Source organism: Salarias fasciatus, chromosome 6 (assembly GCF_902148845.1).
Source record: "Salarias fasciatus chromosome 6, fSalaFa1.1, whole genome shotgun sequence".
NCBI lineage: Eukaryota > Metazoa > Chordata > Actinopteri > Blenniiformes > Blenniidae > Salarias > Salarias fasciatus.
The window spans coordinates 32,881,114-32,896,046 of NC_043750.1; the positions used below are offsets into that span (position 1 = coordinate 32,881,114).

Here is a 14,933-nt window from a genome sequence, read left to right on the forward strand (position 1 = left end):
GGGTTGTCGTTGCCTGGGACGCTTTCTCGTTACACAGGAAACAGGAAGTCTCGAGACTACGCAGAGCTACTTCCGGGTCAGGAACGTAAACTTGCGTCCACGTGAATTACACAAAGCATACAAAGTAAGCGAAAATCCAGTCTTTTATGAATTAGTTGTGTTTCATGGCACACTCTGCAGCTGTCAGTACATGCTCTCGTCGCGCGGCTGCCTGTTCTGTGTGTTCTGTGGTGTTTTTCTCTGATTTGTTTAACTTTTAAGGTCTGCTAGCTTGTTAGCATGGCGGGTTTTTCAATGAATAAACTCGGCTCCTGGTAGTCGTGTCAGCTTTAAGCTTTAGGAATTTGACGTTCTCTCACTTTGTTTTTCAGACGGAGACGGACGACGAAGAAGTCATTTTCATTTCTGAAAAACCCGCGACCGTTCGCAACGTGGTTCTTACATTTGACCTGGTATTGATCACCACACTACATATTCCTGCAAGGGGACAATGCATTGGTTTTAATGCGATCACTGAACACTGTTGGTGTCAGATAGTGAACAGTTCAAAGTCCCATGTTTAAGGAGATAAACGCATTAGTAATGTCTTAGTCCTGGAATTTTTTCTCTGACAGTAAATAGTTCAGATCAATAAGCTACCCCAGTGTGAAATGTAAATGAGTCTTTTACACTGTTAGTATGAACCACAGTCAATTTGACTGTGCATTTGGTGCAAACAAAACAAATATGGTTTCATGGTTATGAAAAGATGTAAAATGGAGACATAGCAACTATGAAAATATTGAAACAAAAATTGCTGAACAGTCAAAGGACGTTTATGTCAGTGGTCACAGAAGCTTAGCTTACCTTTACTGCTATATCAACCATTGCTTCAATGCACCCACGAATCTTTTGTTGCTGTCTGGAAGCATAATGCATAATTCCACTACATCCCAACTCCCTGGGTCTCTCTAGCTTTATCTGTAAATGGCTTAGCCTTAACTGGACCTTTCATCTACTCATTTTTAAATCCTGCCCATCATGCTCTCTCACCTCTGTCACCTCCAGCTCAGTCTCCTGTCCTTTAGACAGGTCCACTGTACATCAGAGCAGGTCTCACCTCATCTCTTGAATATTTAAAAAAATGTGTTGTGTTGCCTGCAGGAGAAGCGACGTGCTCTTCAAAGAGAGATAGATGAGCAGTCTCAACCACTACTCCCAGCCAAACATCTGGTTTGTGTTCATTTATTTGTAAACATGTACACACTGTTTTTAATTGAAGGATGCTACTTCATTACGTGAACTGCGTTTTCCCCATCAGACAAACAAGACATCTGTTTCAGTGGAGACACAGACCATTAGGATGAAAGTGGAAATGGAAGAAGATGAGAATCTGATAAAAAAGGAAAAGAAGCGTAAGAAAAGACAAGAAGCCGACTGCTCTGTTGAGGATGAGCATGCAGGAACTGTGAAAAAAAGAAAGAAGAGTAAAAATGTTGATGAAGTGCCGGTGCCGAAAGAAAAGAAGAAGAAGAAAAAGAAGGGAACTGATTCTTTGGGTGATGCTAACAGTTCGGTTGTTATTGAAGAAGAAAAGAAGAATAAAGTAATAAACACAGAGAGTTTAATAGAAGTAGAGGTGAAAAAGAAGAAAGTGAAGTGTAAACCAGAAAATACAGAGGAGGAAGAACCAGGTGTTGAACCAGATAACAAACCAAAGAAAGTTAACAAAAGTAAAAACAGTATTTCAGCTGAAAACACACAGGAAACTGAAATACCAATTAAAGAAAAGAAAAAGAAGAAAGCAAAGTGTAAACCAGAAAATACCAAGGAGGAAGAACCAGGTGTTCAACAAGGCAACAAACCTAAGAAAGTTAAAAGTAAGAAACGTGAAAACAGTATTTCAGTTGAAAACACAGAGGAAACAGAAATGCCAGTTAAAGGAAAGAAAACAAAGAAAGTGAAGTGTAAACCAGAAAATACAATGGAGGAGGAGGAGCAAGGTGTTGAACAAGATAAACCAACGAAAGTTAAGAAAATTAAGAAAAATGAAAACAGTATTTCAGTTGAAAACACAGAGGAAACAGAAATGCCAATTAAAGAAAAGAAAAAGAAGAAAAAAGATAAAAGTATTTCACCTGAGGAAGAAATGACAGCAACAGCAAAAAAGAAAGCCAAAGTGGCTGAAAATGGACTAAAATTAGAAATACATGACACTGAGGTTCACGAGGTTAAATTGAAAACTAAGAAAAAGGAAAGCGTCTCCACTGCGAATGATACAAATGCAAATAAGAAAGTGAAACACGGACAAGAAGCTGATCAGACAAACATGAAAAAGAAGATAAAGAAAGAACCTGAGGAGGAGAAAGACGCTACTGAGACGACCAGCAAACACAAAAAGTCTAAAAGAAGGAAAGGAGGCAGTGATGACAATGAAGAAATGACCGAGAATAAAGAGAAATCCGTGACGATGGAGACGACAGAAAGGAAGGCGCAGAATGGAGCAGCTTCCGAGGAGGCTTTACCGATCGAGACAGAGAAAAAGAAGAAGAAAAGGAAAAAGGAGAGGGAACCGCCGTCTAGCACCTGTGAAGATGTTGAGAAAGTCCTGGCTGAGACCGCAGATCCTCCCAGAAAGAAGAAGATCTCTGTGGAGGTTGGTTTAAATATGAAGAAAAAGAAGATCAAAGAGGAGCCGGAGGTGAGCGCCTGTCTCGGCTGGTTCGTCCTGATGCCTCGGTTCTCTGAAACTGACATGTTTTTTCATGATCTTGTGTTTCAGGAGGCGTCCGAAGTAGACGTGGTTTTTCTGTCATCAAAGAGTGGAAACTCAGATGAAGTCACCATAAACAAGGTACCGTATCCACAACGCTGGCTTTTCCATATTTTCCTCGAGCAGTATTGCATTGGGATTGTGTCAGAAACATACATTGGTCGCTGGGCAAAAATTCTCCTTTTTAGTGTACTGAGCATGAAAAACAGCACTGTAGCAGCATCAGCAGCGGCGAAGGGTTTTAAAAGCAAAGGCAAAAACAGTCCTGGAGATATTAGAACAGCAGCGTTTGGGCAGTTCAGCAGTGATTTGAATCAGACTGAAAATGTCGTTCGTTTTTGTTTTCTTGCAGGAGAGAAGAAAAGCGCTGCAAATGCAGGTTGACGAAGCCTCTCAGCCTCAGAAACCGTCCAGATCAACAGTCAGTATTCTTGTCTTTGTGGAAAACAAATCTGATTCTTAAAGTTTTGAATATCACCGGTGTTTTTATGGATACTGAAGTCAGCTTTGATTCAAGAGTTGTTGCTGTGGAGATCAATACCTGGACGTTGGCTCCCTCTTGTGGATGAAATCGATCTTGTAAACTTTACAATCTATTTGTAATACATTTATTTTTCCACAAATTGTCAGAAGTTTCATTTCACCTTGCACATTCTTGTAGCGATGTGGCGGATGGAGCCGTCTGGAGAGCTGGTCGACTGACTTCTTGCCGTTTCCCTCTGTCCCTCAGGGTTTGGGCCAGTGGAGCACGGCTCAGTTCGACAGCTCCGCGCAGCAGAACAAGTTCCTCCGCCTGATGGGCGGCTTCAAAAAGGGCGCCCAGCCGGCCGCAGGCAGTCCCGGGGGGGCCAACATGGCGCTGGGGAAGGACGCCCAGCAGCAGCTGCACAAAGGGCTTCTGGGAGAGTTCGAGCGGGCGCACTCACGCAGGATGGACTTGAGTCAGCGTGCGGCAGGACTCGGCTTCAGCGCGGCGTCCAACAAGAAGTTCTCCATCGACGCTGATGCACGCCGATCCGTTCGATTCGATGACTGAATGTTTGTATTCATGCCCTCAGAGTAGTGTTGTCAAAAGGCAGATGTTGACGTAACTCAGCTGATTTGTAGGAATTTCCATGAAACCACCGCAAAGAAACTGATGTGAAATTTCCATTTTTATGTTAATAGATTTTTTTTTTAAAACCCAAAGTGTCTTCAGCTTTCATTCACATCCTGACAAGACAAACGGCTGCTTTGGTGATTTGATAGTCGTTTATTGTTGCCTTCTGCTTTAAAGTGGAAAAACATGTACACTACAGGTTCAGTTCTGGCAGATTGGACTATCATATGTTGTACTTCAATGCTCCATGCATGGTGGTTGAGTTTTAAATCTGACTCAACGTTTGGCTCCCTTTATCACATTTTCCTTTAAGACAGTTCACTTTGAACAGAAAAGCAAAAGAGGAAAAAAAATGACACGTCTCAGCTGAATTCCCAGTTTTATCAACACGTTACAAAAACTCTCAGCTGCATAAAAGACATCAGGAAAAAAAACAAGTCGCCTCTCCCTTTCTGCTTCAAAATGCTGAGTGTTGTCGACAGCCTGCTGCTTCCTCCCCCAAGTAACCTGACGATCTTCCAGACTCCAGGACTCCTTATTTACAGTGAACTGTTTGATTTCCCGAGTAAACTGATACAGTTCTCATTGGGAAGCTTTAAGGCAAACGAGCAGGCTGCAGGTTAAACCTTTAAACACCAGCTGCATGATGTTTTGGAATGTTTGGAGTGAAAGGATGACAGATGTTGTGCAGGCACGAGCCGGCGCTGCGGCGGCGCGGGAGGCTAGCGGCGGCGATGGAGGGAGGGAGGGCTGCTGCAGAAAGGAAGGAAGTTGTGTGTTCCTTGTGGTAGGAAGGAGTTTCAGTGCTCTCACGCTTGGAGGTACTCGGGCTGCACTCGTGCCACTTTTCGGAACTCTTTGGCGTGCGTCCGCGGGCACTGCATCTCGCACCAGCTGATGGGAACCATCTGGGCACCTGTGAGGAACATGAAGTCAAAGTACAAATTACGGCAATCCGTGATCAGCTCCACAAAAAAAGCTTTCAATTCTTATAGACGAAAACTCTCAGTAACTCGACTCAAAAACCCCACAGACTCCATCAGCACCTCCTCAGGTGAGCGTCACTCATCACATCTATGAAGATGTCTGCTTTGTGCTTACAGCTCGTCTTTACCGCTTTTCTTGAAAACAACTTTTCTTAAAATCCTAAAGACATTTCTCACATTTCTGAAGTTTTTTTTTTTTAAACCCCAAGAAAACAATTTCAGCACACTGCCTAGAAACAAGAGGAGTGGCTTCAGTTCGTTATCCGGAGTAACATGATGTTCTGCTCCGCGATTTACTATAGAGCCTGAGATAAAACCCGTCTTTCAAAGAAAAGATGAAACTATGAAGGGATTTGGATGAAAACATTCTGAGGGTTGAGTGGAGAAGAGGTTTGACAACTCGGATATTAAACTGCGTTTTTACTACAAAATGGGTTCAATATTTCATTACTTTAAAATAGAAAATTAAAACCTGCCTGACTGGAGATAATCATTATAGACTATATACCTCTGGTGTAAAGCTGATCAGTGTATGTGCTGCAAACATGAAACAATAAATACAGTCTGAGATCACATGGATGTTTGGAAAGAAACCAAAACACTGAGCAAACTATTTTGGCCTGACAGACGAGCGAGCTGATCCAGCTAATCTTCTGCATGAAGCAAACTTTCACCACAGCTTGTATGAAACTGTTTAAGCTCCAACAGGAGCAGAGAGCATGTTTACAATGCTGGAGCCGCCTGTAGCAGTGGATTACTGCACGCTCATCACAACAATGTGGTGCCAGCAATTATAGAAGATGGTTGAAGGATAAACTCAAACCTCAGGTTTTCAAATTTACTTTTTTTCTGAGACGGTTGACATTAGAAACAATATTTTTTTTAAAAATCAACCTATTTGTGGCTGCTTCAGAGTTCTTTTTAGTAAGAATCACATATATTTTGTGTGCTTGAAATTCAATGCAGCATTCCAACATTTTATATGATCTAATATGACAGACATTAAAGCGCTGTCACACCAGGATAAGGTTCACTTATGATGAGCTGCGTTTCAGACATGCTGAATTTCAGACATTACCTGCTTCACTGTGTGCCACCACCACCCCCAGCTCGTTCTCTGCTGTTGTCAACAAGTAGTTCGACTGAACGTCCCCGAGGGAAATCTGCCGTTACAGGTTAAGGTTTTAAAGAAAAATGCAGTCAAGTCTGACGCTGAAAAAAAAAAAAACATTTCATTAGACCGTCTGTGACCGTTGGATGCACTGAAATACACCTCTGCTCATAAACGTACACATGTTGGAAGTACTTGGAGGATGGGAATATCCTTGACAGAAGTAAACATTTCTTTGATTTGTCCCTGATTTAAAGTCTGTCCAGTCACTGATATTTCAAGAGCTCAGAAACTGAACAATCTGCTTTTAATCTTCTGTGCGAATCAATATGTGTCTCAAACAGAAACATTTGAAAGGGAAAACTTGGGTAATTTTAATGACAACTTAAGGCGATCACAGTGACATGATGCGTGAGAAACGGCTTCATCTCAGAGACTCGGCAGTGTGGGCTTGACTCATCAATAATGTTTTAAAACTTAAAGCTTTGAGTTCCACAACCGTATCAACCAATTTCAGATGATAGAACTTGTAATAGGTTCTCCATAATCTTCAAGGTGTTGATCAAAAGTTGGAGCTGCTGCAGAAGTGATTTTGTTTTCTGTATGTGTGTCAGGTTTTCAGAGAAATTCCAGTGAAAGGAAACTGTGTGTACACCTGCAAATGACCTGCATACTTCCCACAGCCGACAAGTCTTTCTCTTTAACGCTCTTCAAGGGTTTTCACTGTGTTTTGACTGGAGGTCAAATGAAGGATACGACTTTAGCCAGAACGATGTCTCCTGGTCTGAAGCTTTTGTACGTTTCCACCTGAAAGAGTCCGAGAACAGCACTGAGTGAACACTGAGCTGAGCTGCTGGAGGTCACAGAAAACCTGAAAACTACAAACACACCTTGTCCTTCTCTGTTGCACGAACGTCTTCTTTCCTACAGAAACAGAGTCAAGTGGGTTTTTTTTTTTTAGGCAAGAGAATAACAGGGGAGTGGTACCCTGCCCTGTCACACTACCTGATGGTCCCTCTGAAGCGGTCCTTCAGTGGCGTGGAGCCGACGTAGAGGATGTGAACTTTGGCAAATCTGGGGTTGATGCTGGTCACCTGTAGATGAAATAAACAGACCTGTTGGAGGACCTAATCTGCATTTAAATTATCAACAACCTTTTAATTCATCAACTTTTGCGATCGTAAGGTGTAAAATTAATTTATTTCATTAGTTTCACAGCATGAGGTGCAAACCACTGCACCGCCTTTTCCAAATTATACTTTTGGATGTTGTTTTAAATTGTCTACATATCTCAATATGACGTTAACTACGGCATTTCAGAATGGTGAGAGTGTTGGGTCAGCTTTGGTTCAGCTAGCTAGCATCATCAGTGTGATCTGGGTGTCAGTTCTGCATGGTCGGTTTAGTTGCCCAATGTGAGTCTTTTTTGATGAATTTGTTGTTTTATAACCACTATACGTGAAGCTGCTTGCTGCTTCTCAGCAAAACTAGCCCCGCTTGTTTATTTAAATTAAACTTGCAAAGTTAAAAAAAAATAACAATCATAGTGACACTTTCCACTGCATACCTTACAGGTGACGATTGCGCCTACATCTGGCAGTAGTTGTGTTTCCGTTTCCCGAACCACTGAGATCACTGGTAACTGAAAAAATACACACATACAAGTCACACAAACTTGTAAAGAATTACCAAAAGAAAAAAAAAAATAAAGAAAGTTCAGCACATTTTTCACAGCAGGCTCTGAACAAACCTCCTGCAAATCAGTCCTTCAGAGACATTGCATAACACCCTCATTCTGTCACGCCCACTTATCTCAATGCTTCACACCCATTATCCCCAGCAGTCCTCACCTCCTCTCCCTCATTTTTCCTGAGCACGTAGCCTGCTAGCGAGGAGTATATGTATCCATGTCGGAGATACACCCCTGTGCCTGGGATACAGTCGTCTACACTGCACAGTTTGTCACCTGAGTACACACACAACAAACCAGAAGAGTGAGGCATTGGTAACATCACAATCAAAGAAACGTTTGATCTGCAGGAATAGAAAACAAGAACAAATTCACATGCAGGACAGGGTTTGATGAAGCTCTGGTTGGAATCTGGAAAACTGAAGGTTAAGTGTTCTTTATTCGTATCCTTGCAAAAAGTGCACTGCACTACACAACATGATCTGACTGAACTGGATTACACTGAGAAGTTAGGAATAATCTGCTCTCTGCAGTCCAGCTCAACACAAATGCAATTTGAAGCAGAAATAAAAGAAAACCGAGAAACATCTTTTTCACCAAGAAATGTGACACACGTCAGTAAGACATGTTCGGTTTTCCACATGGTCTAACATGGTCTCTAGAAGCTTTAAAGCAACACACACCGTCACGTGTACAGAGCACTTGTGCAAAGTAGTTATCTTATGCATGTTCAAAACAAGAGAGATTCTCAAAAATTCTGACGTTGATGTGTAATTCTCTCAATAGCATGACAGTAATTTCAGGCCACTCACATGATAAAATCTTTTTATTCGAGCCACCTTACCACATCTTCACGTTTTAGTACTATGTAGCTTTAAAAAGTTTTTTTTTTTTTTTTGCTCCTGAATGATTAAGCACGAGCCATTATTGAAAGTTACAGGCGGTCAGGCCGCATGTAATGAGTAAGTAAAGCACTGTGCACACATTTACTACTGCCGTTTCCCATGGGTGCGTCAAAACAAGCGAGCGGAGGAATGTGTTATCCTGCCGGAGGCGATGGGCAGGGCTGCTAATGCAACATGCCTAAAGTGAAAGGTAGCATCTGACAACTCAGGAAACATGGCAAATATAACGAAATGATGAAATGCACCGGTACACACGCACTTCTTGTCTTAACATACTACAACACATGGTTTAAAAACAACGTGGTGGGAAATACACAGAAGGGAAGTTAGCAAGATTTAAGCTGTCAAAACTGCATCTTTGTTACTTTTTCAAGCAATATAACGGAAAACGAGCAACCCTCTTTGAACAAAAACGACACTGATTATAAAATTGTCTTGCAAAACACGCGTTAAAGAGAGAGAAAGGTACATTTACGGGACTCACCTGGAACACACAACTTCATGGGCGACATGTTTGCGAGAAGAGCAGACCGTCCGCTGATTGGCTGCGACAGAAGCCTCAACTCACATCTGATTGGCTGGTTGGAAGAGACCGGAAGACAACCAAGGGCTGAGCTATCCGCCATGTTTGGTGAGGCACACATGTGGACATACATGTGCCTGTAAATGAGGATACTCTGCATGTGGCATCCCTCCCTATTCTTCTACAGAAAAAAAAAGATTATTGCAGTTAATTTGATGAGGAAAAAAAAAACCCTCAAAGTACTACTGGTAAGGTGAAGTGTTAAAATACTTTGATGGTCCCAGGTAGGAGTTACTTTATGCAAGGTGGCAATAATTTTCAGTCAGTTGGATAAAATAATAATCCTTCCATCCATCTTCTGTATCACTTAGTCTTATACAGAGTTGTTGAAGTCAATCCTGGTCAATTGCAAAGAAGATCTGCCGAGTTGGCACATTTAAAAATGATGTAAAATGAGATTATAAGGCTTCCAACATCTTTGCACTGTTAGGGAAAGAAGTTTAATTTTTTTAGGTTCTCCAGAATATGTGGTACTCTTGGGTCATGGATAGTCCCAGTCTGAGTGCAGCAGTGTTGAAATCCCGATACCCAATCGTGTGGTCTGAGGGGACCATACTGTCTGATATGCTGGATTGTTGAATATGAGTGACAGAGTAGCTGGGTAGCTGAAAGCATGTACATACAAACACTAATGTGTGAGCATTTTCCTGCTGACATGGGGAGCCGGTGAAGGGAATGGGTTTGCATTTGTGCACCATCATCAGGACTCTGGCAACATCACCATGAAGTGTCACATTTTTGGAGGCTCTTTCCAGCAACTCCAATGAGTAGTGTAGTCTGGATGAGCCCTAATACCATAGTTGTGTGAACCTTTTACATGTGTATGTAAAAAAGTGCTTTTTTTTTGTTTCTTAAAAAAAAGAAAAAAGACTCATGACACTGCAAAAACATTTCAGCACTTAACAGCTCACAAAATTTATTCTGTTTTGCACAACACCACAGCAGACAAATTTCAGCAGTGCAAATAAACATAGCCTTTTAAGAACAGCCAGTGTTACACTATTGGTCTAACTGTATCCACCTACATTAATTCTCTGTAACAAGAAATGCAGAGGACTGGGTTTAGGTTTCATCCTGCTCTCTGGTCCCCAATTTATTTTGGTCGGTTAGTCTAATGATGAAATGTATGTCTCAGTCTGGTATCAAGTAACGATCAATCAAGCTAAACGTCACGTTAGTTTGTGTGCAAGCTGGGTATTTTAAGATAAAGTGCGCAATGTGTGTCTGTGTGTGCCCCGGTCTGATGACAAAAATGTTAACCCCTTAATTTTTAACTGATTTGTAGATTGCAATATACTCTAGTCTCCAGTGGAAGTCTATTTCTTGGCTTTTCCTTGAGCTGCCACCGCCTCCATGGCCTTCCTGACGGTCTCCTCGTCTCCCAGGAACTGCATGGGTCCTAGAGGCTTCAGGTTCTTGTCCAGCTCGTAGACGATGGGGATACCTGTGGGCAGGTTCAGCTCCATGATGGCTTCCTCCGACATACCTGGGGAACAAGGACAGACATTCAGGTTTAATGTTTAAAAGAATACATTTCTGTGACACATGTCTGACTGATGATGGGGGAGACCAGAACTAGTGGAAAGGGTGAGGAATAATGTCCTAACGAAAAGCAGCAAATATCTTTCTTGAAGTCCAGTGTTGTCTTCAGGAAAGTAGAATCAGCTAAATCAGAAGGCTGTGGTCCACCCTGAAGAGGTTTGCAAAACTACTGGGTGCATTGAAGATAGCATCAACAACTGAAACATTTCTAATAAACTGGGAATTTATTTTGCAAAATAACTGAATGTTTATTTGAAGAACAGACTGTGCTAAAATGAAAATACATGGATGCAAATGCAATGTTTAAAAAAGGATGCAAAGTTTTTGCTTTAGAATTGTGTAACTTTCACCCTCACCCTCAAGATGCTTTACAATTCCACGGAGACTGTTGCCATGAGCAGCAATAAGGACCCTCTTTCCCTCCTTGATCTGCGGGACGATCTCCTCATTCCAGAAAGGAAGTGCTCTGGCGATTGTGTCCTTCAGGCTCTCACAGCTGGGAAGCTGGTCCTCTGTCAGGTCCCCATAACGCCGATCCTACAACACCAGGAGGGAAGGAGTGTTACAACAATATTTTAGTTATGCACATTTGCCCTGTTATAATAAAGATGCAGTTGTAAGAGCGTCGTCACCTTGCTGATGGCCTGATAGAAGTCGTGGTCCTCGTCCATAGATGGAGGAGGAACGTCAAAGGAGCGCCTCCAGATCTTGACCTGAGCTTCGCCGTGCTTGGCTGCAGTTTCGGCCTTGTTGAGGCCAGTCAGGCCACCGTAGTGACGCTCATTGAGTCGCCAAGTTCGGTGAACCGGAAGCCACATCTGGTCAATGCTGTCCAGAACAAACCACAGGGTGCGGATGGCCCTCTTTAGGACAGATGTGTAGCAAATGTCAAACTCATAGCCGGCATCTGAAATGAATCAGAGGAAGACATGGAAACATTACACACTCAAATATTAGCTGTACTTTGAAAGAAAAACAGGTTTTATTAACTTGCAATAACACATATGAACACATGCTCAGGAAGACTGCACAGCAGGGGTGGGAAGCTAATTTTCCCAAAATAATGGAATAATGTGACCATTGAATAAAGTCAATAGCATTCATTTTTATTGGATTTTTTTGCACTGGGAAACTGAGGATTTTTCAACATTCTACAGCAGGAGTGTCACACACATTTTAGCTTAAGGACCACAGTTGATGCTTTCCCTTTAAGCAGTTCCACCATGCTCAGCTTGACTCATCTCCCCCAGCCTGGATTCGTCATACCGAGGCAACCAGAAACTCAAGTGACGTCATTCGTTCTGCGACACATCGCGGGTGATTCGTCTAGCTCTTGCTGAATCCGCTCGTCAGCAACCACAAGAAACGTCTGCACCTTGTGGTAACTCCATGGGGTTGATTTTTGAGCATTCATCTCTTATGTTCCTTTTGTGATTGCATTTTAAAAATGGTGGGGCTGACGCTGATGGACGCGCCAGACTCCTGACTCATCTAGTGATGTTGCGCTCTGGCCAATCAGAGGCCAGCTCTGTGAACCAGACCCCTCTCCAGGGGCAAGGTGAGCTGAGGAGGCACAAGAGGAAAAGGAGAATACAGCCCAATTTTCATCTTGAGTGGGCCGGACCAGTAAAGCAGTGCCACAATAACCTCTGAATTTAAAGTTTTCCTTTGGTGTGGTGCAGACAACATCTGATGAAAATGTCTATATTTTCACACGACCATGTAATAAAAATTATTACAATCTCAAGCCACTTTAAATTAAACTTGTGGTTCAAAATCCAGTGAAATGTCCAAAAAAAAAACCTCTTAAAGCTGTTGAATTATGCATGTTGTTACAAACCCAACCTGTCAGCATGGCGTTGAGTCTAATGCTAGCTTGCTAACTTTCACACCAGCATCCCCATCCTCAGCTGTCAGAGGTGTCTACTACTCGAAATCATTTAAGTGTTTTATAAAGTCGTCTTCTTTGAGTCTTGCAACATTAGCTTAGTGTTTTTGCGGCCGGATTGGAGCCTTACGCGGGCCGGTTTTGGCCCACAGGCCTTAGGTTTGACACCCCTGTCCCTGCAGAGGGAACCATGCCTGTGATTGCTGATGGCTGAACTCTCAGGACGGTGTGGGGTCTCTGCAGAGGCTCCGCTCGCTGCCTCCTTTCTGCTTCCCCATCCGGATGAGTTGCATAAGCTCGCGCGCTGCGGCGTAATCCAATGTGGGCCGATTAGGCCCGTCGACACGGCGTGATGAACGCACCTTTCAGGGCCTGTCCTCCCCGCCTCGCCTCCTTCTCGCCGGTCTCACTCAGGTCGGCGTCGAACCAGCCGCAGAAGCGGTTCTCCTGGTTCCAGCAGCTCTCTCCGTGGCGGATCAGCACCAGCTTGTAGGCAGCCATCCTCTCCCCGATGCCCTCTACGCGGTATTTCCGGAAACTTTGGGGTGAGCGACTCCTCCAAAAAGGCGGCGGCGAAGCTCTCAGGCCGGTTCTGGCGCAGCCCCAAAGACGACCAGAGAGAAACGGAAGAGTTATTTTAAAGGTTTTTTTTTTTTTTTTGCAGCGGGGCGTGCGTGCAGGTTTGGATCGACTTGACACAGCAGCACCCTGTCGGACTAAACCTCCTTCCTCTCCAGTCCTGTCGGTTCCCACCAATCAGAGCCGAGGAGGAGGGAGGGAGAGGAGGAGGAGGGAGGATGGGTGATGCGCAAAGACGCACGTCCACAGGCCCAGCAGTGCATCGCAAGCCAGAAACACGCACCAAAACAGGCCAGAGCGCACAGATGCTGGACCCACAAGTAACTGGCCGACGTTAGATAAATCTATGCATGTCCTCCCATCAACATGCGTTTCAATGTCATGCACCAATTCCAGCACCTGCAACCTTAAGCAAAATAAAAAAAAAATCTTGGTTTGTGTGCAGAAGACAAGCCTTAACAGCATGCCTGTGGGTGGAAAGTGATGCAAAGGGCTAATTGTTGAAAATCAAAATGCACATTCAGAAAAAAAAAAATAGAAAGTGGCCAACATAGCAGTCCTCCATCGTTGCTTCTGGGCTCACAGCATGAGGCCTTCCATGTGGCAAGTCTCGAAGCAGGTTCTGGGAACATTGCTGTTCAACTTGTGTGGCATAAGGAAAACCGAGAAAACTCATCTTGTAGGGTCAACTTTTGACTTTTAGCCCAGCATTTAATGAAACCATAATGATATTGAGCATTGAAGATCAATGCATATGATTCTGATTCTGACCTGATTCTGATTTTATCTGTCAAACTATATTCGGTACATACTCATCCAGCGGAAATGATCAGTTATCCAGTGGCTATCCCTCACCGTTCACAAACATGCTTGTGACATTATAGTGACCATAAATTTCCCTGAGGTTTTCATGTGAGTGTGTGTGGTTGTCTGTCTGTCTGTGTTTATCCTGTGATGAATTTCTGACCTGTCTAGGGTGTGCCGGCCATCAGGCATGAGCTCCAGGGCACAGCCACTTTGCACAGGATAAAGCGTTAAAAAAGATGGATTGATGAATGGATACGTATTACGGTTGTCGTCTTTCTCTATTGTAAAATGCTTGCCATGTAATGTTTTTTTTTTAAAGTGAACTTCTAAATGAACAAATTGAACCCCCCCCCAAACCCCCCCCCCCAAAAAATCTAATTGACAAAAACACAGAGAAAATATCAATAAGCAGTTTTTCCCAGCAGTAGCTATTGTGTTTTTAACCAAATATCTTCACTGGTTTTTCTTCAGTTTTTAATGTGTAAGATGGTTCATTTCTAATGCGCCTCCCTTAGATCTTCAAGCATTTTATTTTTAATTGAGAAAATCTATGTTTTAGTTTTTAAAAAGGGTATTAATGTGATTAATGCTGTCATGGTGTTGTATTTTTAAATGCAAACGCCTGTTGTCTTTTATTAATTATGCTGTCCTCCACAGTGAGCTTAAGTCACTGTTAAACAAATGTCATGTTTCCTGGTCAAAACAGTTGATATTCAGTAACATTAATTCACACAGAAGAGGTTGAGACCCACCTAAAAAAGTGTATTTTTTTTTTTAACTATCCTGACTTTCATTTTAGAATTCTGAGAAAAGTCTATACCATTGGACCAAAGGTGTGGACATGTTTTAAGTTTTTGTTTTTTTTTTAGTTTGAGGTGTTTTCATGCAGTTATCTTAAGCAATAACTTTTTCCATAGTCAATAATCCTCACAACCTCGTACATACACAGTCTAATACTCATAAATACACTCTGTCACGCTGTACTCAGAAT

The 14,933-nt window shown here is 42.7% G+C and overlaps 3 protein-coding genes across 3 annotated transcripts; 1 reads left to right on the forward strand and 2 right to left on the reverse strand.

The window, feature by feature from the left end:
- Window positions 1-75: 75 nt before the first annotated feature.
- On the forward strand, window positions 76-4,179 carry LOC115390851 (lysine-rich nucleolar protein 1-like). The gene is made up of 7 exons (XM_030094878.1): window positions 76-124; window positions 372-452; window positions 1,144-1,212; window positions 1,301-2,680; window positions 2,762-2,833; window positions 3,105-3,173; window positions 3,483-4,179. The coding sequence occupies exons 4-7, from the start codon at window positions 1,343-1,345 to the stop codon at window positions 3,786-3,788; spliced, it is 1,785 nt and encodes a 594-aa protein (XP_029950738.1). The 5' UTR covers window positions 76-124; window positions 372-452; window positions 1,144-1,212; window positions 1,301-1,342; the 3' UTR covers window positions 3,789-4,179.
- Window positions 3,990-9,080, reverse strand: LOC115390904 (exosome complex component CSL4-like). The gene is made up of 8 exons (XM_030094950.1): window positions 9,028-9,080; window positions 7,799-7,914; window positions 7,516-7,590; window positions 6,954-7,042; window positions 6,839-6,872; window positions 6,705-6,755; window positions 5,916-6,000; window positions 3,990-4,767 (listed from the first exon to the last, which is right to left on the reverse strand). The coding sequence occupies exons 1-8, from the start codon at window positions 9,053-9,055 to the stop codon at window positions 4,661-4,663; spliced, it is 585 nt and encodes a 194-aa protein (XP_029950810.1). The 5' UTR covers window positions 9,056-9,080; the 3' UTR covers window positions 3,990-4,660.
- Window positions 9,081-10,012: 932 nt separating this feature from the next.
- LOC115390897 (phosphoglycerate mutase 1) lies at window positions 10,013-13,285 on the reverse strand. The gene is made up of 4 exons (XM_030094941.1): window positions 12,919-13,285; window positions 11,301-11,575; window positions 11,025-11,205; window positions 10,013-10,612 (listed from the first exon to the last, which is right to left on the reverse strand). The coding sequence occupies exons 1-4, from the start codon at window positions 13,055-13,057 to the stop codon at window positions 10,443-10,445; spliced, it is 765 nt and encodes a 254-aa protein (XP_029950801.1). The 5' UTR covers window positions 13,058-13,285; the 3' UTR covers window positions 10,013-10,442.
- Window positions 13,286-14,933: the final 1,648 nt, after the last annotated feature.

Coding starts and splice junctions, on each gene's coding strand:
- LOC115390904 (XM_030094950.1), bottom strand. CDS start 9,055: ATGTCGCCCATGAAGTTGTGTGTTCCAG. Junction 7,591..7,798: donor GGAAAAATGAGGGAGAGGAG/GTGAGGACTGCT, acceptor GTATTTTTTCAG/TTACCAGTGATCTCAGTGGT. Junction 6,756..6,838: donor GTGCAACAGAGAAGGACAAG/GTGTGTTTGTAG, acceptor GGACTCTTTCAG/GTGGAAACGTACAAAAGCTT.
- LOC115390897 (XM_030094941.1), bottom strand. CDS start 13,057: ATGGCTGCCTACAAGCTGGTGCTGATCCGCCACGGAGAGAGCTGCTGG. Junction 11,206..11,300: donor TCTATCAGGCCATCAGCAAG/GTGACGACGCTC, acceptor CTGGTGTTGTAG/GATCGGCGTTATGGGGACCT. Junction 10,613..11,024: donor AATTGTAAAGCATCTTGAGG/GTGAGGGTGAAA, acceptor CTTGTTCCCCAG/GTATGTCGGAGGAAGCCATC.
- LOC115390851 (XM_030094878.1), top strand. CDS start 1,343: ATGAAAGTGGAAATGGAAGAAGATGAGAATCTGATAAAAAAGGAAAAG. Junction 2,681..2,761: donor AGATCAAAGAGGAGCCGGAG/GTGAGCGCCTGT, acceptor CTTGTGTTTCAG/GAGGCGTCCGAAGTAGACGT. Junction 3,174..3,482: donor AGAAACCGTCCAGATCAACA/GTCAGTATTCTT, acceptor TCTGTCCCTCAG/GGTTTGGGCCAGTGGAGCAC.